Below are 26425 nucleotides of genomic sequence, written 5' to 3'. Positions count from 1 at the left end.
TCGTGGCGCTGAAGTTTAACGGTTACTTGTAATAATTAAACACATGTATGCATGTACCGTATCTTCGTTACTACCTTCGTAGAACCTACGGAGAATCGGACGTATTAGATGAAAAATGGAAGTCCACTCAAGGAAGAGGGGAGACAGTACAATTGTCTTGATTTTTGCGCGGACGAGTGAGCCTCATTAAGCTCGTATCAGACTGAATATTGAAAGTTTTACTTCAAGAAATTTAGAGAGCAAAATTAAACGTCTCAAAAGAGGATTTATCAGTCGATTAACAATTAGCGAATCAAAATTGGAAATGCACTGAGAAAAAAAGTGTTTGGTGTTTGCGACTATAATCGCATAGTTAAAAGTGTTATAGTCAAAAAAATCATTTTTTTAATAAATTTCACTACAGTGTTAATAACAATACATTTAAATACATACATTGAGAAAAACATACATTGAAAAAAAAACATTTATTAGATGAGTTAATTTATTTACTATTAATATATTTACTTAAATAAAAATTCTTTCTATTTAAACTTTCTTTTTTTTATAATACCGAGTATTGTTTATTCGGTTTAAATAAATATATTAATAGTACCCATCCAAAATAAATATATATATATTTGTTAATTTTTTAATATTTTTTTCTCAATGTATTGTTACTAATATTTTTTTGTTAGAACAATTTCATTAATTATTGATAATAATTTTTTTAATAAGACAAACATGTAATAATAAAATAAATAATATAATAATAAAGTGAAATAATGTAATAATAAAAAATTAATAATGGTGTCTTGTTAGAACAAGGAGAACATATTGTTGGCATCGAAAGTGATGATAATTTTCGTGAGAACTAATTTTTGCTCTCAGCTCTTTTGATGAATTGATTAAAGGCAACAAGGCAAGTCAAGATCGGCATTTGTCGATCTGTTCGAATTCTGATTTACAATCTGTGATTCTCAATCTTCAATAATCGGTATGATGCGGGCTTTGTAGTTCACACGTCGTGGTCGGAAGCTCACATTTTATCCCTCGTACAATACAAACATCCTCGTACAATACAAACATTCTTGTACAATACATAAATTTACACTTATAGACTTATCTAATATCTCCTGTTGAACAGCAGACGAGATTCGAATGTGTGCACAGATGCTCGTTAATGCAAACAGACACAAAAACGAAGGGACGCCATTTCGTGAAATATAACATCGATGGAGAATATCTCGATCGCGAAAAAATCGATAAGACAACTCATAGGAATACGTGCGCGTGCGGACATATTAATGTATGTGTGTGTGTGTCTATATGCGTGCGCGTGCGCGTGCATGTATGTATACGAACATTAATACAAAATCGAAAGTATACCGTGTACGATTTCGAGCTGTGAAATATACGTATTGCTGTTACACGCTGTTTCACATTGTTTACACTTTATCGACAACGATTGTGCCCCGCGTTACAAATTCGACTGTAACATACATCTCTCGATGGCCTTAAATACTCCACTAAATTTATCCTTCTTCACTTGATGTAAAAACGCCGGGGATATCCGGATTCAACGATCACATTCAGATGCAATCAATCAATCAGTCGATTGATAAAATTTTTATGGAAAGACATTCGGTCGGCTCGACGTTGCTCGGTTATCCTCTCGTTCTCTTCTCGTGAGCCCGAAGGTTCAGTAAGAATGTGGTCGATCGAAATCGTGTTCGCTTAAGGGTTTTCCGACAAAGAAATCCCCTGTACAATTACAATAGAGTGCACGGCGTCGCGGACACGAAGGTTGGCGCATTCTTTCTTTCTACAAGTTTCGGAACACATCCGATAATATGTAAAAGAGAACTTTTGATCTTTTCCGAAGAATATTTCTAAAACAAAATTTGCCATTGGCCCAGATAGCATAAAATATTTTATGAGTATATTTAAGGAATGTTCCCCAACAAACACACAATTCAGACAGCATAACATCTCCAGATACGTTCTCAGAACGTCTTTCGGATGTCCTGTGGAGATTTGTACTGTTCGAGAATTATATATTTATATACTTCAAGTAACATCAAGTAATTGTTGTAGACGTAATGTTTGCTGGGTTATTAATCCTGGAATATTCGGATGTGATATTCTATAAATATTTTTTATAGGCAGTGATTCGTATATTTATAATAGAATTCGTATATTTATAATAGAAAAGAATGTTCTTAGAATTCGTAAAGTTCACTTACTGCGCATGTGCAATATATTCATGTAACTGTAAAGTTTTCAAAATGTTTTAAATAGTAATATCTATTTATTACAATTTAAAAATATATATATATATATATATATATATATATATATATATATACACGAGATAAGATACTTAAATTATTCTTCTTTATAATTGTAAAAGCAGAATTAATGATTAACCTACATTATGTAAGTATTCTATGCACATTTATAATTCACATGTATAGTTCTACGAATATATACATGAACGTGTTATAAACATATAACCGTATTTTTAATACATTCATAGAATAATATAAATATTCTATGATATCTGGGGGATGTTGACTGCGCGTTGAAGAAAAGAAACAAGCCCCTAAAAAATTTAATTTTATTCGTAGCGAAATCTTCTTATATGTGATCTCGAGAGGATTTTTTTTTTAATTAGAAAGGAAATATTTTAAACACCAAATAAGGAACTCTAGTTGCAAGGTGCTATTTCCTATAATTTCACCTTTTTATCAATTAGAATAAACCTTTTGTTTTTATTTTTAAAAAATCTCATATTCTAAGCAAAAACTTTTATCAAAAAAGTATCTTTCTTTTAATGAAGTAAATCATTAATCGGGGATTTACCAGATATTATTCTAACTTTTTGTCTTTTGAATTAAGAGAAAAATGTTTACTCTTGAAGCAGAATGCTAGAAGGAATTTCTATGACACACTAAATAAAAGACAAAATACTTTAAATAAAAGACAAAATTCTCCAAACTTTAAGAATATGGTGCTTAGAACATTTTCCTTTTGGTTTTAGAAAGAACTTCTTGAGGCCATATGTAAAAAGATTTCACTAAAGATAAAATTATATTATGAAACCTTTTCACGTCCACGACTGTACACATCGTCAAGAATGCTAAATCGAGTGTATAGATCAACGTCTAAAAATATCGACTTTACAATTTGTTTCGCAAATTGTAAAAACTTTATATCGTTGCATAATTTTGATCAGCGTTTCGTGTTCGTCATTGCCGACGAAACCGGAGAGAAACTATATGCAAAAAGTGCAAAAAGAGCGCGAATGGTCGTAGAATAGAATCGGCAGTAGCGCTTTTTTATCTCACACAGGAAACCCACGGAGGAAATCATTAATACGCAATCGTTAATTAATTATTAATTATTAATATACGCATATAAAAATAACATATATAAAATATAACATGTGTATATATATATATATATATATATATATATATATATATATATATATATATAATATCGTATTGTAAAGCAGACAAGTTCGATAAATTAGCATTAATCGTTTACAGACTAGACACTATGACGTTCGCGCCGTAGACTACTACAGAGTACACCGACTTGAAACATCGACGGTATCACACTCTCTAAAGTACAATCAGTGTGTCTTGATTGAAGTGCTATATATTTTCCAACAAACAGCAGACAACAATAACATTATCGTGTGATTCTCAACATCGGCAATGTTATAATTCCTCACTCGGCGATGTAAGTTACATTCAACAATGTAAGTGCGATATGTTGGGAATGGAAAATATTTCTACTTAACAGATTAGATAAGATAATTAGATAAGAAAAATCTATCCCAGATAAACGCATTCGGTATATTGCCTGCTAGTGACTAGCACAAATATATAAAGATGCATACAACAAGAATTTTGTCAGTAGATAAACGAAGTAATTTGATGGTAAAAAAATTGCAGTAATATTGCGGAAACATTTTGATTTCATGAAAACTGCTACTTGTGTAATACGAAATGCCTCAGCTAAAATAAAACGATTTTTATTTCGTTATAATTTATGAAATATATATATATATATATATATATATATATATATATATATATATATATATGTCAAAGATGGTATAAAATCAAAAGAGCATCTCGACATTATTCCATAAAATTATGACAAAAATATAAACGTTTCACATTTTACCTGAAAAATTTGAAATTACTTATTACACAACACAATACAACATTTCAATGAAATTTGTATGTATTTCTATCAATCTTATCGGATTTCTTAAGTAGGAATTATAACATTGATGCAATGTTACTTTTAGTTTATGTTTACTGAGTTGTAAATGATGGTTCAGTTCGCTGTCAGAAATAATTTGTCAAAATGACGTCATTAATATGAAAAGTTATCGATTCAAAGTTTCGGAATTTTTGAGTAATAAAAGTCAAAGTTGGATGATAGATGCCTCATAAATTCGCTGTATAACTATGAAGATCGATTGTTAAAACAATGTCGATTCTATTTCTGAAGGAAAGGCCTTAAAAATATGAAATTGTGTCAAACATATGCATATAAAATATTGAAAAATATGTCAAACTTCCATTAAACTTCTGTTACATACAATCTCTTGTTAAAATATGCTGAAATCATTTCTGACTGGGTTATAAATACAGCGCTGCAATCAATAAAATCTCTGAGAGAATTAGCTGATAGTTAATAGCAGGACAGCGGCTAACTCCATTTTTGATTCAGTTTGCACACATAGATCTAAGAAGACAACGTCTTCGCACGCACGGCGCATGGAAGCAGTTGATTCGATCGCAGATTGCAGAAAAATTGCAGACGTAGAGGATTGAATATGTTGGTGCAGCGTGTGACAAATTTGTGTCAATTTGTGTCACAAATTTTGCAATGAAATCTTATTTACGCAGAGTAAAATCAGCGAAATATAAGATGGAGCAGTAAAGTGGGAGTGTCTCCACTGAACATCAATGTATATCAGATAATTAATATTATCGGTAAAATGCTCCTTTCAGATCCTATCAGAAACATTTCGCTGATTCACTTTAAGAGAGTAGATACGCTCGACACGCTACATCGTTTTCGCGGCTATTTGTATAGAGATTTGATTTACGGGAGATATATCGAAAACACCCATCAACGTGAGATCTCTTAAGATTACACACACATAGATATTCATACGTATGCGCTCATATCATTAAACGCGCGATACACGGGTCAGCTCGAGTGAAACCGCAGTCTTGGACAAGCGAGAACCTCTCGGCAACTTAATGGTCGTTCAAGATACATCAGAAGTGTCGATATAAAGTCAGGGACAGACGCGTCGGATGAGAAACAAGCGAAACGAAAAAGATGCTCTCTGTCGTAAAAGTAATGTACTCCTAATAACTGTCACGCGTCGCGCCCGTGTTGTTCAAAATAAAATTTTCTTTTCGCTTTGTGCCGGCGCGGCGTGCTAGTTTGGTTTGTTACTTTGGCCCGAAGAGAACATAACCGCGTAGGTTACATTGCGAAGAATTAAATGCCTCTATTTTTATACAAGTCTTTAGACTGGAAAAATATATGTTTACATGTACGTATATATATACATTTCTATACACAAATATATGGAAGGGCATTTGGCAGTAATGAGAGAAATCGAATATATAATATATGTATATATAAACGTTTGTTATATGTAAATCCGCGATAACACTTTTTTTTCTCTCTCTTCTTTTTTATATCTTTGCATTTTTAACATCTAATCTCCCAAACAGCACAATGTCCAAAATTGGGATATAAGATATATTTAAGACGTCTTATGTCCCAGTTTTGGACATGGGTGCTGTCTGGACTCTTTAAGGTCGAGATTCTGCTTTAGCGTAAACTCGAGATTCTTCCTCAGCGCTGTAATATCGTTGATATCTGTATATGTGATATTGTTTCACGCGATTATACGAAAAATATGTATGAGAAGACGATTCAAAACAATATTCAGATTCGATGATTTCGCGAAATTGAAACGACAGTTTATTAGAGAGCGAAACGTAATGAAATTCGGACTCGGACTTGTATGCAGAAGTGTTCAATAATAATCATTCGCTAGTTAGCTCTTTCTCTCTCTCTTTCCATCTCTACAATTCTATAGTCAGATGATTAACACGTTTGCTACTAATGTTACATATGTGTGACAACAGAAAATGATTTTTTATGTCCATATTATCAAACTAAATCTGTTTTACATAATTATATAAAAAAATAAGAGGTAAACTGTGAAGGAGAATCTTCCAAATAAACGGTAGTAACAAACGTGTTAAAAATTACGACATATTTATCTCGCTGAGTTTTGCAACGCACATCTTGTATATTCCGTAGAAAAGTTCAGATATTTATTTAATATTTAAAAATCAAGTATATTTAAAAACCAATACAAAAAGAATGTCCAGAGTCAGGTATTAGTGCTACTAATGTTCAGGCATTGTGTTACCTTCGCCTTAAAAAGCAAATTCTTTCATTGAATACCGAAAGCGTTGCGAAATTCACCGGGAAAAAGTGTTGCGAACTTCAGTCATCCGACTGAGCTGCTGTCGAATCAGCTTGGTCGTAGTAGCCAATTTAAGAGTTGCCGTATTCACTCAAATCAGCACAGACCGTTCCGTCAATTGTCCACCTCACCCTTTCGTATCCGAGTAGCCTCGGTTTCGCGCGAGTATAATCTCTCCGCTGCCAGTATTTACATATGTCGACAAAACTTAGGTACAATTATACATTAACGATTGGCTCTAGAAATTCTTCGTGATTGTATAATTATACATGTCTGCTTAATCTCTTCGCTACGGCGAAATTCGGCCAAAAAGTGATCGTGCAGCACGGCTCAGCACGCAGCCGCGTATATGAGACTATGGGTAGTACTTACGTCACACATATCATCCAATACCTTGTATCGGCATAAGTAAAATAATTTCAACACGCAGCGATTGTTTTGGGCCACGCATAGACGACTAAAGTCGCTCTTGGGTTAGCGGAAAGGTCGATATCGGTCGTACCTTTTGTACTCTCTTGATTTTTGAAATGAATCATCGATCAAAAGAACAAATTGTTCCCGATAGTATGAAATATTTTGTGCACGTCGTTTTTACCAAAACACACGTACTTTGTAAATCCGACCACTTCGTGCAAAATTTAATCCCTTGATAAAAGGATTGAGTTTATATAAATCGATCCTTGACGTACACTTAGCTTCAAAACGGTTTAAACACTTTCTTTAGATGCAGTTTGGAACGTAGCCAATGGCCCAATAAGAGACCGTGATTTCTACGAATTAATTAAAAGCAAGTCGAGGAAAAGTATTCAAGCCGTTTCAAAAGCTCGTGTACAATCGTTTGCACACAGATCGGCATAATAACCTTAGTTATATCTTTATTATACCTTTCTAGAGCACATATATATTGCATTTTCTATGTGGGAAACTCTAGAATGGTTTAACTTTATGCGCTAAGTCTATTACGCCGAACTGTGTACAATAGTTTGTACCTTTCCCGATGGGAAATCTTAAAATTCTCGCCAGTTGATTACTCTATGCTCTGCGCGAGAACGCGATGAAAGATACACAGTCGCGAACAATAAGGTTGACTGGTTTCAACTTCGATTCAGTTTTTGAGTACGTTCTAATTGGAAGTGAAATGAGAGGGAAGCTGAATTACGTGAAGTTGAAACCAGTCAACCTTATTGTCCGCAATTGTACACTTCAATCGTCTAGCGCGATCGAATGTAACACGTCGACATGGAAACGAAACAATTCGACATCGTGTTAGCGTAACTGCGGAGACATCCGACGAGGAAGAATTTTCACGTGTTACGTTGCGCGACGGAGATACCGGCTTAAATCTTGTATCTCTCCTGCAACAGCATCTGCAGGAATATTGCGCTGATGCATAAGAAAAGGAACTGTAGCAGCCCGACGCCTACCGAGATTATGCCGATAATGGTGGTTTGCTTCAACAGTTCGACTGCCAGTTTATCTGTGCAACCCTGCAACAAGATTCTCACCTCAATATTTCATCTTAAAGCTTCACGCTTTTGTTTTATTTGACTACTTTGTCTCTTTTGTAAAACAGTAGTTACCAGCTTTTTAAATTTTTTGAACGCGAAATCTCGCTCAAAACGAGTGAAAGAGTGCGGCCTAGTTTAGCCCCATTTTTTGTAAGTTTGAAAATGGTCATAATTTTGGTTTTTTTAAAGCTTATTGTGAGTAGATTCCAAATATATAAATATCAAGGTGGCGCTCCACACCTTATAACATTACAAATTTTGGAAACAAACAAACAAACTCCTACAAAAAGTGAAATCATGCTTTTGCTAGAGTGATAATCGGATCCATCTCTTGGAAGTGAAACTCTTTTGGACCATTTTTCTCTGAAACGGTATAGACCTTGATACTTATATATTTCGAATCTACTCGCACTAAGCTTTCAAAAAATACCAAAATTATGACTATTTTCAAACTTACAAAAAATGGGGCTAAATGCCTATGGCGGTTTGGTCGCTCTCTTTGCCCGGAAAAACAGAAAAAATATCTTCACTCGTGATTGTGTATGGCTATGGGTATAAGGAGAAAATTTATATATATATATATAAATATATATATATATATATATTTTTTTTTTTTCCCTTAGACAGTGAGTTACCTCTTGGTGGATCGTGGAGCTCACGACTTCGCCGATTTTCATTTGACGAGTGTCGTTGCAGGAGTTGCGGTCTGTCATTTTGCAACATGACTCCGGTACATTAAATATGTTGGTGGCGCCGGTGGAAACGGTCAGGTTAAACGGAACAGAGGAGTCCTTGCCTGCGTACTTGCTGCCGGCCCAATCCGCGGGCCCGGTGGCACCGCAGCACTCGAGTTCGTACTGGAACGCGTCCACTATTTGCGTGCGAGATTCTATTACGCTGTATTCATTCTGCAACGGGAGAGAAAGAGAGAGATGAGACATAATCTTCTTTACATACAATTGTCTTGGTCAAATTACCATCGAATTTTCAAAAGTCCGATTTACTACGAGATATCTAACTAATTAGCGGCTAATATTCATTTATGGCACGCTTCTTCTTTAATATAAAATTATTCGATTAAAATATAATTCTACTTTTGTGTCTTCACAGAAAGGATGCATAATTCCTAATTATATTTATGCTTTCAATAAAAATAGTTATAATAGTACTTATAAAAATAGTTATAAAGTACTTATAAATTTTAATATATTTAATAAATTTTAATATCTGTACCTCTTTAATAAAAATAGTTATGAAAAATAGTCATACAGCTAATATGACGTAAACTTCGCAGAAAAGAGTCAATATTCTGCCAGGAAGGTCCTCAAATAAGCAATTAAAAAATACGCGAACACACATTTGAATAGAGCAGTAAAAAATAAATTATATAAACATTAAATTATATAAATAAAAATTATATAAACAGAAAAATTAAATTATATAAACATTAAATTATATAAACATAGAAAATATATACGTATGTACATAAATATACGTATTAAATTAAATTATATAAACATAGAAAATATATACGTATATACATAACTTTACATGTTGCCGAGTTATTAATTCCGAAACTTATAATACATCGATACAAGAAGTGACAGGTCATAAATTATGCATCGAAAACACCAGCGGCAAGAATCTTATCTATTAAGCCAAAGTAATTAATTGTCGTAGAATTCGCATTTACATAGCATTATGCGTTGTCGAGCTATTGATTCCGAAAATTAGGATCCATCGGTGCGAAACTGACGGGTCGCCAAGCCCCAGTAAACACCAACAGCAACATTACAATGTTATAATTCCTCACTTAATGATGCAAACATACAGTATATGTTATATTATTTACATTATTGCATTTACATTATTGGGTGTAAAATTGTAACATTGATTCCAAGTAGCACGTATCGTTTAGCAAAACTTCCCGAACGTTTTACAAATGGTTATGAAACGTATGTGGGACCAACATGTGCTACTAAGGATGCAATATTAGTGACAGTTAATGTTTAGTGAGAATATAAAGAATCGAAATATGAGTAACAAGAGTTTTAATTTAGGGCCGAAATACCTACTTACTATGTGGTAAGAGACTTTAAGTAGAAATTACATTGGAAATTTACATTGAAAATTATATTGGAAATTAAATTGGAAACTACATTTAATTACTTAATTGGAAACTTACCTTTATGGTGTTTATCAAGTTGACCTTCAACAGTTCCTTCAGACTATCGGTGTTAACGGTGGCCCACACCCCGAAGGAGATCTGCCAGACGACGGTAACCAGCATTATGCAGAAAGCGGTCATGATGTTGCATCGAGATTTCTTGAAGATACCGCAGCAGGCCAATATACCGACGAATGCCATGATAATCGCCAGGCCAAGTACGATATACAGACATACTTCATAGCTAAGTTGCTGCTCGGCAAACGACACCAGGAACGTTTGTTGATCGTTTAGCATCCATGTCACTAAACCTATCAACAGCCCTGCAACAGTCTGAACAATTTGATCAACGCGTTAATCGTCATTGAAAGTTAGGACTTACAACCTAGTAAATATTGACTAACAGTAACATTGTAAATATACTTTTCCACTCAACAATGTTATAATTTTCCACTCAGCAATATAACTGTTACATAACACATGTGTCATTTGCATTGTTGAGTGGGAGATTATATTACATTGATGTTATGTTACTGATAGCTGGTGTTTATTGGGACAATAACACATGTCGCATCTCATATTATCATGTTAACTATAATACAACACTGTTGCGCGTTTTATATTATGATATATAACTATTATTAGAGTTTTATTTTATTATAATATTATATATATATATACAGCGTGTCCGTCCATAAATATCCGAGCAAATATCTCGTAACTGGCTGAAGTTAGAAGAAAGTTTAATGAGCGAAATTTACATGGCTCTTAGTCAGCATGCTTAAAATGCATGTAAACAAATTTTTTTTCACTTTGACATAGAATACAAAATATCTCGTAAAATATTCTTCTTTCGGTTATCTTGTCTTAATGCTTTTTTGCACAGAATAATGAGACAAATTAATTGGCTTAAAAAAAGCACAAAAAGATTTTTATATATTTATGTAAAAAATTTTTTGTTTTTTTTTTTAAGCTAATTAATTTGTCTCATTATTCTGCGCAAAAAAGCATTAAGACAAGATAACCGAAAGATGAATATTTTACGAGATATTTTGTATTCTATGTCAAAGTGCTGGAAATTTCAAGTGTTATTACTCGAAAAGTTCTTAACGAAAAAATATTTTATTATAGCGTTTTGGAAAGCTCTCGAGATGTGCTATAAGAATATGCAATGAAAAATGGGGTGTTCCATTTAAAAAAATTAATGTGACCTTGACCTGACCTTCGCTACGCAACCCAAGGTCAAACTGATGTGATCAGTAAATACATCTTTTTAAACGCCACAACTTTTGTCTGAAACATTTTTTTGTAAAACTTATATTTTTCCTGATATTCGGGCGTCCCGGTACTTTCCGAACACCCTGTATAATGAAATGTGGGATATTATAGATCTAATCACTAGTAACCACATAACAGTCAACATGCTAGTGAATAGTTTTATATTTTTATTTTATTTACCAAATTTTCCCAGTTGTATTCATATCTCCAATCAAAATAATTTATTGAATAATTTGTAGAAATAGCTCTAATCTCTTGGAAATTCTGTGAAATGAACGTATCGATCTGTTGAGTCAAAATGTCTGTGTTATAATTTATGGCCTTTAATAGGTCAAAAGGTGTTTGTTTCAGCTTGCTGTACTATGATGTACGTTAGTCTCGTCTTTCAGTCGCTGGTTATCGGTTTTACCTGTGAGACTTTAGCTCATGGAACTCGAAGGCGAAGAGACTCTCAGAACATCATACAAAGAAGTATTTCGAGTTTAACAGTCTCGACGCTACCCACAGGGGTCGGCAAACTAACGAGACACTTCGGCCGAAGCGAACAGGGTCGGGACAAAGGCGGACGAAGCTCACAATGGAGAGGTCTGTTCGCCAGATGCGAGAGCTTCCATTTAAGGGGACGGATTATTACGGCGTTTCCTGCTCCGACGAACGAATGTTAATTAACGTTCGAGGGATCCTCAGGAAGTCGGAGGTCCTCGCAACTTTCGTTGCAAACATCCGCGTCAGCGTCGTCGATTAGCTTGTGTAAACTGGGGGATACGAGGGAAAATATGTTAATACGAATCCGCAGCGAGCGACAAATATTTGCCGAGGTGAGGAAACGAAGGCAAATATTTGCGATGCGATCCGCGTTTGAAGTTGCGCGAATGTCTACGTACGCGTGGATGATTCAACTGGCATTTCGCGTAAGTACATTCCAAGTTCGAATGGAAGACGCATCAAGACAAGTACAATTTCCTCCGAAAGAGGACGAGGGGAGAGGGGGGGAAGAAGGAGGGAGCGTGCAGCTGATTAAAAGCGATAACTCCCAATTCAGGCTGCAGCAAATGCGAGCGCGTCTTGTAACAGCGAAGAGAGATAGAGAGAAGAGCTTCCTGTATATACATATTATTACTCTCACGCGAGCCCACACGAGATCAGTGATGTAAGAGACTGCGCGCAATGACTAAAAACGATTCGATGAATCAGGCGGATTCCATCCGGTTAATATCAGAGCTAATAGCGATCGCGACGATTTGCGCGCACGAGTCCAACATGCATCTTCAGATTGAACTGTTACGACCGCGTGAAAATTCTTCTTAACCGAAGAGAAATAATTGTACAGGCTATCTAACGCGGCAATGCGCAGATATATAAATTAGGTTAAAGCGAGCAAGAGTTCTTTGCAATTTTGCAAAGTTTTGAGTTATTAATTAAAGAAAATTCACGGTCGTATGCAATCGCTTCAATCGCTCAAATATTCTTTATTTAATAATTCAAAAATCCAGTTGTTATTTACAAAATTATAGAGGACTTCTCTTGTTCAGTTTGAACTAATATACAAACACACAATGGGAATTATAGTTATCGTCACACCCTGCGTTTAGGAAACATCCGATGAGAAATATCAGTAATTTTTTGATCGGTTTATCTGATGAAATGTTATTATGATCGAAAGTATTCGATTAAATTTAATCGGATATCCTGATCGGATATAAAAGTTCATCGGTATTTCGATCGGAAATATCCGTTTGTTAATTTTTTTATCGGATAATTTCTCTCACTGTACATGTAAAATAAAAAATTAATAAGTTACGGCAGAACGACTTATTCCTTGGTCACAAAAGATTCTATAATAATTCTTGTTATAAAATTCTCTAAAATAAGAAAAAAAGATAAGGTTTACAAAATCTCTGGAATATGTTAATGCTGTCAGATTTTTCTGTCGAAAATAAAACACGAAATAAAAAAAAAGAGAAAAAGAAAATTTCAAGATATAAAACTAAGTTTTTTATAGAGGATTTGCAGCATCAGGTCCGGTGCCGTTATTAATAAACACGGCGAAATGTTTTGAAACGTGGCGAGCTGTGTAGGATCGCAGCGGCTATGCAAAATGCCGACTCGCGCTGCTCAAAAGGCGTTCTTTCGTTGATATCAAAGCAGTAGGAGGACGATAGAGGGAGAGAAACTTTGAAGGAAGAAAGAGGCGCGCGGGGGCAGAAGAAACTGGGCCGCAACGTAGGCCGAAGGTTCTGTAGGAAGAGAGAGCGCATTCTCTCTCTCTGTTTGACTGGAAAACTATATTTAAACACGTTTGTCTAGGAGAGAGATCTCTCATAGCTCGGTACACAGGGTGCGAGTCTTTGGTTGACTTCTCCTGCCTGATAAACGAACTCGCGAGCCCGCGTGTCGTTTTGCTGTGATTTTCATTAATGTTTATTTGACCTTTCGCCGCACAGGAAAAATCGCGCTTCTTCCAAAGTCCCTCTCCCCTTTCTCGCTCTTTCTTTCTTCTTCTCTCTCGCTCTTTTCTGCGTTTCCCACAAAACTCTTCTTTGCATGATTCCTCGGTTTCTCTATTTAATTTACTCCTGTCATCATCGATATTTCGGTCACATAGATGTGCAAGGCGCGTTCTGGACTCGCGAGTCGTAACCTCGCTCGCGTTTCAAAATTGAAACGCGGTTCTCGGATGTTGCTACAGTTCGAATTAAGTGGAAGTAGCAAGTTTGAAAAGCAACTCGAGAGTCCCACTGACAATCGAAGTGATCTCCACTGTTAAAATTAATTACAATCCGAACAGTACCAAAAATGTGTCTTAGATTCGTCTTAAAAACATCTTAGAAACGTCTAAAATAACAGACAGGACGTCCTCCAGACATTTCTAAAAATTTTAGTCGTTTCTAAACATTTATTTATTTATTTTTGACATTATTGACTTGTTACAGAATATTCGAAAGCGACTTTAAGGCGATCTTAAATATAAAAACGGACTATGAAATAGCCTTAGTGTGCACGGATGCGCACTAATGCTTCCAATCGAATTCGTCATAAGTGACATTTTGACGTATATTTAGTTATCGTGATCAAATAAGAACATGATTAAAAATGAATTGGACAAATTGAATAAGGACATGATTAAATAAGAACGTTTCTCTTGACATTAGTTCGAAAATGGAAGGAAATCGCATGTTTTTCCAGTGAATAATACTTGTTTATTCCCGTAAGGATAAGAATTCAAAGTAGTTTGCCAAATTTTGTTCAGAAAAAATGGATATCGAAGATGTTCCTCGCTTTGGTCGAGCAGTTACCCACGAATGCCGATGAAATAACGACTTTAATCGATTCTGGAACATTTGAGCAAACTTGGAATGATACAGAAGCTCGATGTTTGAAGGCCGCACGATTTGACTGAAAAAGGAAATCATGGGTCGCATTTCCACCTGCGACTTATTATGTAAACCTAACGAAAACGGCACATTTTTCAAGCGAATTGTAACAGGCGACGGGAAGTAGACCATTTACAACAACGTCGAGTGGAAAAGGTCATAGGTCAAGCGAGGTGAACTGCCATTGATCACATCGAAGCCCGGTTTATATCCGGAAGAGATCACGCTCTGTATCTGATGGGATTAGGAAGGAATAGTGTACAATGAGCTATTACCGAACGACCAGTCCGTCAATTCGGACAAATACTGTTCGCAACCGGATGAATTAAAGGCAGAAATCGGCAAAAAGCGTCCGGAATTAGTCGTTCGGAAAGGCGTTGTTTTCCATCACGCCAGGCTTCACGCTTCCTTGCAGACCCAGCAAAAATTGCTGGAGTTTGGCTGGGATATTTTGCCCCACCCATCACATTTAATTCACCCTTCACATTTAACACTCTCCGATTACCACTTATTTCCGGTCGCAGTAGCACTCCCTTAATGGAGTTATGAACTTTGCTTCTTTGGAACGCCTTAGAAACTTCTTGAACCGCTTTTCCGTGGAAGAAACCCAGGACCTCTACGAGAGAGGAATTAGGAAATTGCTCGAAAGATGGAAAATTTTTGTGCAACTAAATGGTGCATATTTTACAGACTAAAATTATTTTTAATCAAAAAGTTATTTAAATTTCATTTGAAAATCCTCATGAATTTTCTTAATTACGGACAACTCAATACTTCTCATGTGTGAGAGAGACTATTATAATATTGAAAAATAAAATTACTAAAATATTGTTGAAATTCAAGACTTTAAAGTTCCTCCAACAAAATTATATTTCGTTGTTTATGTACAAAAAAACGATTGTTAATTTAAGTATATTAGTTTCAAGTGGAGACCAATTTTTTGGTCCTCCAGAGTGATTTGTTTTAAATAAGAATATTCATGGATTTCTTTTTTGTTTATTGTTATTACTTATTGCTACTCTCTCTGAATAATTTGAAAGAGGGGAATATAAAATACATCTAATTTGTATTTGCTGTGAATTAAAAAGAAGATTACAATAGTTTAAGCAAACCAAAACGGGAATTTAACATTTCACCATAAAACTTTGCCGGGCACATCACTCGGCAGGGGGCTATTGAATTGAATCCACCTTTTTACTTTATGTTCCATTTGCGACGAGGATAACAACGACGATCGATAAAATGACCCCTTCATCACGTTATCGCAAGAGAGAGAGAGAGAGAGAGAGAGAGAGAGAGAGAGAGAGCGCTCGTAAAATAAATATTGAGATAAAAATGCAAGCGTGCCGCTCAAATGGACGCCGAGCGATATCGCGAGTGGCAGCTGCGGGAACGAAGCCATTTACGCGCCACGTTCTTGCATTGCATTACGCGCAACGTTACGCGTTGAATTTCTTCTTTCTCTTTCTCAACAAAACAAATAGTCGGGGATCAGCCACCTCGTCGGGCGAGAGGAGCACACGCCTGCCGACGAGGTGGCACTCGCGCGAGTTGGATTCGTCCCGCGGCGGCAGGGGGAAACGGTCGATCGATCAGGCGGAGGGACTCACAAATATCATGAAGCACGAGGCACACAGCATGCCCACGATGAATTTGTACCAGCACATGCCCATCTTGCCGCGTCTGTTTTGCACTGTGTGAGCGAAGATCCGACGGTCAGCACTTCGAATTCGCGGCGAGTCGCCTGCGGCTTCTCGCGCGCGCGATTACGATTACGTCGCCGGGGTCGTCTCCGTGAGACACTCGGCGGAGGGACGCGCGTCTTCGCTCGCGCTTCCTCTTCGCGCGACGAACGTTCCGGCTCCGAGGAAACTACGCGGCTCACTCGCGATTTCAAGCGGCGATCGGTGATCACTGACGATCGTTAATCGCGGAACGATCGAGATTTTACGCGCGCACTATCGCGATCAGGACGGTCGGGCGGACGGGGACGCGGCGAGGCGCGCGAATTGGCAGTGTTCGGCCGACGCTACTGGAAGGCTCGCGACCGGGCGAGTGTTGGCCTCCTGAGCGAATGCCCCGACGTCGCGGCAGATGTAGAGGGGAAGTTCCCACGCGCCGTCTCTGGATATTCGTGCATCATGACCGAATGGTTATCACAGGGAACGATGACGCTTTATGCGTTGTTAGGGAACGTCGTAAGGACGTAAGACGTAAATTCAAATGAAAAGAGAAGAAGTCACATTTTTTAAATAGCTTTCCTCCGATTTTTCGTGCTGTCTGACTTGTCGTTGAGTCGAACCGCTTGAAGATTCAAATCGCGGGGATAAGCAAGAGGCCGTCTGGGCGTTCGTTGACTCGTGCTACTAAAAAATTAAAGTTAAACAAATTGGGAAATTAAATATCATTTTATTAACATTATTTGGGAATGAAAAGCTAATTTGCATTGTCGTTGGATAGTGAAAATAAAAGCATGTCCTATTTGTCGTTGAGCCGCATCACGTGTTCAGGTTCTTCTTTGATGACGGTGACGACTCGTAGCGAAGATTTTGAAACTACACTGACATAATAATTGATTGTTAATTTCTTTATTGCAGAAATATACAGAGAGTCATTGGGACCGTACTCCATGTGATCAAACTTATCGAAATGTTTTGCTTTTACTGAGAAAAATAAACAACAGCTTTAAATGCTAAGTCAAAAAATTACGTTTGAAACGCGGCTAAACTGCCTACTTGGCGCCATTTCACGGTGACATCAAGAACTTGTTACGCTTAAGGTTTGAGTTTCAGCTAAACGAGACTCGAATCTCGCCTAAATTATCTACTACGTTTCTAGATCTACGGTTTTAAACCCGTAATTTTTTGTTAGTTCAAAAATCTCCACTACGAAGCGCTATCACCTTCCATAAAGAATTCCTCAAATTTAAAGGCACCGTCCGCCATTTGTAGAGAGGGAGTGAAAGGGCTATCGCAACAAATTGACATAACTGCATATGCACAGCATAAGATCGTATGGACCAATGAGCATCGAATATTAAGCATCAAACACCAATATGGCGACTTAATACTCGATGCTCATTGGTATATACGGTCTTATGCTATGCATATGCAGTTATGTCAATTTGTGTGCGATAGCCCAAAGAACTGCAACCACAGACTTCTATATACATAGACATATATACTACACTGCGCGGTCTGTGCAGAGGAATGAGGATACAATTCGGGTGCCATTACATGAACCGCGGAAATACGGAAACGCGGAAATGCGGAAGACAAAACCTTGGGTGCTTTCCAGCTATGCACACTGTGTTACACAAAACCAGTTTATTGGTGGCATATTATCTTACAAGATATTTTAGATAATATATGACCAATAAACTGGTTTTGTGTAACACAGTGTAACGTAGCTGGAAAACACCCCTTATTAGATCCGCTACGCGTTCCGCGTCTGTTTGGATTGCCTTAGTCCCGATCTACAATAGGTGTAGTAAGCTTTAAGCCTTAAGAAATTGACTAATCACAGTCAAATTATAGAGGAATAATCAATTGTGATTGGTTAATTTTTTACGGCTTAAAGCTTACTACATCTATCGTAGATCGGGACTTATATTACATGAGGCATATTTTAAGCGGAAAAGTGGTATGAGAAATTAAAAAATATTAATTTTTAACTGTATTTATTAATTAAAATGTTTGTATTTAACAGATAAGCTGAAAAGATAAACATATTAATAAAAATTGCAATAAATTAAGTGAATACAATTTTAAGAAATGAATACAGATGTTTATTTGTCACTAAACCCTTCCACTTTTCCGCGTAAATTATGCTCCATGTAATGTAAGGAGAAATAAAGTCGCGGAACAAGCGCATCAAAATCTATTGTTATAAGTTCCGGTCTAACCACCGTTACATTAAGACATGTTCGAACACGTTGGGACCTGATTTTTTTTTTTTGGAATTCATCTCTCGGTACCTTGGATGAAAAGATAATAGAGAAAAGTTTTGGGCCTTCCGTTTTTCCGCTTTTCAAACGTGCAGGAAGAAATGATTTAATTCGCAGAACGCGAAATCTAGTAAGATTTTGTCTTTCGCATTTCCACGTTTCCGCGCTTCATGTAATGGCACCCTTAAAGCTTCTCTCTCACTTCTAACAAATTTTCTTTCTCACTCTTACTTACGTCATTCCTAAAAACGGCGGACAGGATGTGGACCAATAAAGAGATCTGTTCGTGTTTCTTCACACTTTTCGCATTTTTCGTGTTTAGAACAAAACGGATGCCTATTCGGACACTGAATGAAGCAAGAGCGAGGAGGAAAGTGCGAGCAACAGGAATAAATCAAAGGATCATCACGTTTTGTTCTAACTCTGACTAGACGAGTTCTACTCTAAAGGGATGCGTTCCAAAACTCTACTCGACGGATAGAATATCATTTAATTGACCAATAACAACAAAGATAACTAGAATTTCTTTATCATGATTGGTCAATTAAATGTACTCTATTCACTAAGTAGAATTTTGGAACGCAGCCAAGAATAGAGGTCGTAGTACGAATCAACGACGGATCAGACATAACATTTTTAAGCAGTACGACTCAGTGGCCTGAAATTACGCAAGATACACTTCTTCGTTATTCTTAAACGTTTTCAACGTTATCAAGCGAGGATTGAAAGTCAAATATACAAGAATACAGAAGAAGAGTCAGGTTTCCTCGATTAGAGAAGTAGAAAGTGCGGCACTTCGGAGTCAAGGGAAACAGACCGACGACAGCAAGCGATAACTTGCTCGTCTTGCCCGCTCGTGTAGTCTATGGCCGCTTGAATTTTCGTGGTTCCCGGAAGAAATGTGTCGCACAGGGATTTCGACCGTTTCGTCACAGCGCGATCTCATTGTTAACATGTGACCGCCCGCCGCTCCTCACGCGCTGGAGAAGATCGCACGGGATCGCGAGGTAACACGCGGCCCCGCGTTTATCCTTTTCGCACGGCCCGCGCCGCGGCCGGCTCCAATTGAATTCGCGCGATCGGCCTCTCTCTCTCTCCCCATGTAACCCACCGCTATAACCACGTGCTTGAAATCCTGTCCTGTCCGGCCGTTGCGGAGCTGAATTCGCATACCCGTCGTTCGCCGACGTGACTCGTCGCGTTCGCAATTCCCGCGGCTCGCCGATCGAGGAGGCCGTTTCCGACGTTCTGCGCGCGAATCCTTTGCCGTTTCTAGCGCGGCCGTTCTTCCACGCGGCGTGACAAAGCGCTGAAAGTTCCTGCGTCGGAATAAAGGCATGCCGGGATGACGGAGTTCGTGGACGGCTGGGTCTTGGGCCATACTCTCGGCGAAGGATCTTATGGCGAGTACGTATCCCAAGCTTGCTTTCCTTTGTTAATCTTAGCGAGGATAATCTCGTTATTTGCAAGCTGTTTCGGCCGAATCGCCGCTGCTGCCGAGATTTGCCATTGTTCTCGCCACGCACGCTTCAATGTGCTTGATCGTCGTCGGTAGGAAATTCAATTACGCGGGTTAATTAAATTAATTAGAGACTTGCCTGTGCACAAATTAATACAATTTCTACCACCTATGATTTATCTTTGCGTATTGCGGGAAAATATATTAGAGAAAATGTAGAATTTTCCTAAAAAATATAATGAATTGTAAGAGATGAAAAATTAATTATTAATTAATGGCGATTATAATTGAGCTTAAAAATATCTGTAGGGTCAAGCTGGTCATAAACAGATCAACCAGTGAGGCAGTTGCCATGAAAATGATCGACATAGAGAAGCATCCAGATGCCAGGCATTCGGTGCGCAAGGAGACCACTATCCATCGTATGCTGTCAAATCCTAATATTATACAATATTTTGGGAAGCGCAGTGAAGCGAACATGGAATATATATTTTTGGAGTATGCTTTAGGTGGAGAACTATTTGACAGAATTGGTAAGATCAAACAACAAAAATTGCTGACTAAGAGACCAAGACTAATATTAATAGTTGCCACCTGAAACTTGTCTCATATGAGATACTCAGACTTTTACTCAGAGTTAGATCCAAGTTTTCTAGTTGAATTGTGATATATGTTACATTTATATCTGTAATCACAATTTAACTAAAAGACTCATCTAATTAATTTAAATCTGATTATCTTATTTGAGATGAGTCTCAAGTGATAATAAGCTGTTTATATAAGCTTATGACATATGTCAATAGTTATTAGGAGGTTCAAGCAAGATGCTCAGATTTAAATTTAGGCTTGTATTAATAGTTGTTACTTGAAACTTGGCTCAAGTGATTTCAATTAAGAGTTAGTTTTGAATTTTTAGTTGAATCATATCTATGATTAGACTCTACTGAAAAATTCACAGTTAACACTGAACTCAAATCCTTTTCATTTAAGAAGAGTTTCAAGTAACGATACAGATCTTAAAATTAGATGTGAGTTCTTTAGTTGAATCATGATTACAAATGTAATGTCGCATATGAGGTCTGTCTGGAAAGTATCCAACCTATGTCAGTATATCTGTACCTGGTTTGTAGAAAACGAATATTCTCCATTTAGGGGAAACCTTTGTAAGTGTTTCTGTCAGCTCAGTCCTGCAGCTATTCAGTCGACAATAATATGCAGTTGTGTAAATGTAAACCGTGAGCGTCGCATTTCTACTTTATTTGCAACAACTGAGCTATGTAGTCGAAATAATCGTGCGAGTGTTTGTTAGGAGAGAATAAAAATAAAGTGAAAATAAGAATGAAACGTGCTTCTTACAGAACCCGACGTCGGAATGCCAAGGTACCAAGCGCAAAAATATTTCAGACAGTTAATTTCTGGAGTAGAGTATCTACACGGTCGAGGGATTGCACACAGAGATCTCAAGCCGGAGAACTTGCTTCTAGATGATAATGATAATTTAAAGATAAGCGACTTTGGATTAGCTACGATATACCGTCTGCACGGTAAAGAACGTCCTCTGGAAAAGAAATGCGGCACATTACCTTATGTTGCACCAGAAGTACTAGAAAGATCATATTTGGCGGAACCGGCGGACATATGGTCTTGTGGAATTATCCTAGTGGCTTTATTGTCTGGAGGTAAATTTCGCTCAAAACTGAAATATATATAGAAAGAGGCAGGTTTGTAATATTGACGTTTTTTTTTCTTATATATCTTGTTAAAGAGAAGTAGCTACACATACATTATTTATCTATACAGAAGTTGTCTGATGATTATTTACACTACTCACCCATAGTGTGTAGGTAGAATTCATCAAACTGAACACAAAATTCTTGTTCGCAAATAACCACATGAAATGTTGAGTTATTAATTAAAGAAAATATTGGTGAATAATCATGCATGATACAATAAATGAGCTGTGATGGCGACGTCTGCTGCCGCTACTGATACATTAAGTCAAACTAAATAAAAAATCTTTACCATTTTGCAAATAACCATGTAGATTCTATTATTAATTTAAAAAATTGCTAATTATGCGATAAATAAAATGAAAAATTGTAATATAAGAAAAAATAAAATAGTAAATTATAAAGAAATGTTGGACAATTAATACAATACACGGATGTATCAGTTAATTTTAGCTTATTTTAGCTAAGTTTGAGTTCACAATGCTAACTTCTCTCGACAAATATGCTAGTAAACTTGTATCGTACAATTGAATGAAATATGTCTCGTTTGCATTCTCCAGTTTTTAACTGGTTCCTGTCTGAAATCTAGAACTGCCTTGGGACGAAGCCTTGGCAGATTGTCCCGAATACGTCGCGTGGAAAAACGGCAAATACATGTCGTTGACACCGTGGAAGAAACTGGACAATGCGTCATTGTCGTTGATCAGAAAGATCCTCGCGGACACGCCATCGGCACGATACAAGATCGCGGACATCAAGCAACACAGGTGGTTTGTCACAAGTTTCAGCAGAGGTAAAAGATAGCAACAGTAACTTTAGTAATCCTACCGATGCCTTGCGCATTTAGCGAAGAAACGCATAGACGTTCGTTTGTGTTAATTGATACCCATGAAAGAAAGATTTTAGCACGCTCGCCAACGGAGACGCCAGCATAGTGTTTACTTAGTCAGGTACTGAGTGACTCTGAGTATCAATGAAATTACTCAAAGCAACTCGGTACCTAATTTAGTGGATACTGCTCACGACGGCCCGTTCTTGTCGCTTCTTTTTCTGCGTAAGTGCTTTTGCGCCGATTAGCCGCGGGGGAGAGCACCGTGTGACGCCGCGCTTCCACCTACTCGGTGAGGCTCTTGCCTCTTCTTTGGTAATACAGCTCTATGAGTTTAATCGAGCGTCATAAAGCTAGATTACCAAAGCAGAGTGCATTGGCATATACTTCTACAAGTGTGTGCGTGTGTGTAATATATGTAAATAGTTAAGTCTCATAGAATGTTAAAGTTAATATAATAGTTAATTGTAAACTAACTGTAGTGCCAATAATTGTCCATTTTTAAATCCGATCGATTGATACTTTGCCGCATCTTCTAGATGAGAGATGCTGATGCGAATATTTGTAATTTACAGGAGATGAGCCAGACGGACGAAATCCGGCACACGCGGAAGATGAAAATCTGAGGAACGTTTGCCTGTCGCAACCTGAATTGCCAGGTATGGAAAGTAACGGTGTCATTCAAATTAATTTAGACGGACGACCGTTCTCGTTTTCTCAGCCTGCACATGTGGAGGATCTTTTATTATGTACACAATTACAAGCTATGCAGCAAACACAGCCAAGTCAGGTAGTGTCTTTTGTGGAATACTTATTGGACCGATATAATGTTTTGCTAAGTCGATCACTTTTCATATGTATTGATTTGTTAAATTTCACTTATCTTGTAGCAAAACTCTCTCCAGAAATTGGTCCGCCGAATGACCAGATTCTTCGTTAAAACGGGATGCGAGGATGTTATTAAGAGGTTAATCAGAATTTGCGAGAAGGAGAACTATTCTTATCGCGCTAATGATTATGGAACGGTACGATGTAACATCAGAATTTGTTCTTTTTAACTAAAGTACTTCTTTTAACTAAAGTACTTTTGCAGTTTTTCTTTGCTTTTGACGCTAAAAATATTCTCGGATATGTAACTAATCCTGGACAATATTTAAATTTTCAACATATATATATGTATTTTATGTTAAACGTTTAAAAAATTCGTATTTGAAGATCAGAACAATAAGAATATCCAAGCATTGATATTTCTTATCTTACATACTTGTTTCATCTGGACGACAAAAGCATAGTCTAGCTTAACTAAAAAGAACAAATCTATTGTCTTTGTTGTGATGAACTCGTTTTATCAATACGTAACATATGATGATATTCGCAGGTCACGTTATCTACGATAGATCGACGGAAAATGACGCTTGTTTTTAAAGTGAACTTTATAGACATGGACGGAAATATACTGGTCGATTTCCGCTTGTCAAAAGGCTGCGGTTTAGAATTCAAGAAGGCGTTCATCAAGATCAGATGCGCCCTGGAGGATGTAATTCTCAGGAACTCCGTTGCGTATCCGAAATTGCAATAGCTGTGAGAAAACTTTAACACGCCATGGGATTCACCGGTAACCAACACTGATTTTGCCACGTTTCATTGTTTTAAAGCGTAATTGATTGCGCTCAACTAATTAAATACGCGATTAATGGGTCGAATAAAGCTGATAAAACTATTTAACGAATATACGTATCGGGCAATTGATGTATTCGTCGTAACTTTTTGGTTATCGAACCTTCAATTAAATTTTTAAACGATACGTGGAAATCAGTGTGGCGGTTACATGTCAATAGGTATCACGTGACAATATATACATTTTATATTATTTTTTTAATAAAATTTGTATTTTCCTAAAAGCTTGTTTATGTGTCGCTAGTTTAAAATATTCTCGGATATGTACCTAATCCTGGACATTCTTGTCGTTTTATTTTTTAATACGAATATTGTATATCTGTTTGAAAATCTGCCGTAATAGGAAATTTGAGCGTGACTAGCTCCGTTGAAGGCACGTGCGAGTTGATTTGAACAGGATCGTTGCTTTCCATTCTAGACATGTTTGGTAAACTTCTATCACTCGCACACGAGATTGGCCACGAGAAAGCAACTTTTTTTATGGGTCCTCTATGTTTTATCAAATCCCATATAGTATCTAATCACAGTACTTCTATTGCAACAGGTTAGGTTAGGATAAAGAGAAATAGACAGAGAGATTGAAAATATATCCTTCTCTCTCGCAGGATTTTGATAAAACCGCAGTCGTGGCCAAACTGTTTAGAGTAACTCTAGTATAAAATAATGCCTCTAGAAGATAGTTTAGTCCCTTTCCTCTCAAAATGGCGTTTTGTATGTGGGAGGAATGATCTCTCTCTCTCTCTCTCTCATAGACACGCATACACATATCTTCACATATATAATTTATCTTCAGAGCTAAGATCTGTTTTTTTAGCTGAACAAGGTTGTACTTTTGAAAAGAATGAAAAGAAACAAATGTTTTCCAACAAAGACACGTTACATTACATAGAGCATTATATTACATAAAGCATTATACAAACACTTATACAAGCATTATATAAACATTATTAATTATATATCACTCAATATCATTGCTTAACATTTAAGATAATATCAATATAAATTAACACATTAAAACATAAATTTTATACATGTACTAATGCTACTTTTTGGTATAAACATGAAAACCGGTAATTTCTAACCTCACAAATTCGTGCATACAAATGCATTGCCGTGACCATAGGAGCAAGAATCATACCAGCCAATCACAAAATAGCTGGTCATATGATCGTTCTGGAGTTCCTTTTTCTTATTCGAAGTTTTCTGCTTTTTTCTTATCTTTAAAGTTTAATTTATAATGTGCTTTTTGCTCCCTGTCTTTTTCTCTTTGTCTCTTTCTGATACAAACCTTTGGTCTTAAGCAAGAAAAAGACCGGAGAACAAAAAACAGGAAGCATATTGTAGATGGAAGCAAAGAGCACATTGTAGATTAAGCTTAAGTAATAAGAGAAGCGCAACCTGATATTTGCTTGCTGATTGGTTGCTTGCGGCACCAATTGAAATCGAAAGTGTTGGTCTCGCAAACTAATCTTTTATGATAACTAACCACAGCGGCGTATTATGAACGAGAAAAAAATATCTGTGATATTGTTTTATCAAAGACACACGTTTTTAAGACATATCTGAGATGTCTTTGGTATATCTCAGATATACTAATGTTGTCTGGATTCATATCGTATCATAATCTATAAGTACACGCACCGGCGTTAATGCCGTCCGAATATCCGTGTGACTCGCACACGATAACGCGTCACTCATACACTGCTGCGTGTAGGTGAGCTAAGAGCAGCACGGAGTGGCGGAGGGAGCTAGCGGTATACGATCGTCGGACGCTTGGAGAGGGAATAGTGGTGGGAGTCGCGGCGATCTTCCATCCTCTATCGCAAACGTAAGAACGAGAGAAATAGCATTATAAGACGTCTGGACAGAAATGCCGTCCTAAAATACGTGTGAAACACACGAAGAAAACGCTTGACTCACACTGTCTCGTCTAT

General features: G+C 37.0%; 2 protein-coding genes across 2 annotated transcripts; one reads left to right on the top strand and one right to left on the bottom strand.

Annotated features, from left to right (window-relative positions):
- Nucleotides 1–1001: 1001 nt before the first annotated feature.
- On the bottom strand, nucleotides 1002–16908 carry LOC116840475 (CD82 antigen). The gene is made up of 4 exons (XM_032807239.1): nucleotides 16461–16908; nucleotides 10217–10531; nucleotides 8667–8939; nucleotides 1002–8010 (listed from the first exon to the last, which is right to left on the bottom strand). Exons 1-4 carry the CDS (start codon nucleotides 16521–16523, stop codon nucleotides 7861–7863), a joined length of 801 nt encoding a protein of 266 aa, XP_032663130.1. The 5' UTR covers nucleotides 16524–16908; the 3' UTR covers nucleotides 1002–7860.
- A 3233-nt stretch (nucleotides 16909–20141) lies between these two features.
- On the top strand, nucleotides 20142–24685 carry LOC116840545 (serine/threonine-protein kinase grp). Its single transcript, XM_032807366.1, has 7 exons — nucleotides 20142–20203; nucleotides 20565–20788; nucleotides 21614–21934; nucleotides 22575–22778; nucleotides 23390–23604; nucleotides 23705–23839; nucleotides 24193–24685. Exons 1-7 carry the CDS (start codon nucleotides 20142–20144, stop codon nucleotides 24391–24393), a joined length of 1362 nt encoding a protein of 453 aa, XP_032663257.1. The 3' UTR covers nucleotides 24394–24685.
- The last annotated feature ends 1740 nt before the right edge of the window (nucleotides 24686–26425 follow it).

This window comes from Odontomachus brunneus, unplaced genomic scaffold, assembly GCF_010583005.1.
Source record: "Odontomachus brunneus isolate Ranch 3 - 2012 unplaced genomic scaffold, Obru_v1 Obru_scaffold_010, whole genome shotgun sequence".
In the NCBI taxonomy this organism is placed as follows: Eukaryota; Metazoa; Arthropoda; class Insecta; order Hymenoptera; family Formicidae; genus Odontomachus; species Odontomachus brunneus.
The sequence above is the reverse complement of the archived record's forward strand: the minus strand, read 5'-3'. Positions and strand labels throughout refer to the sequence as shown.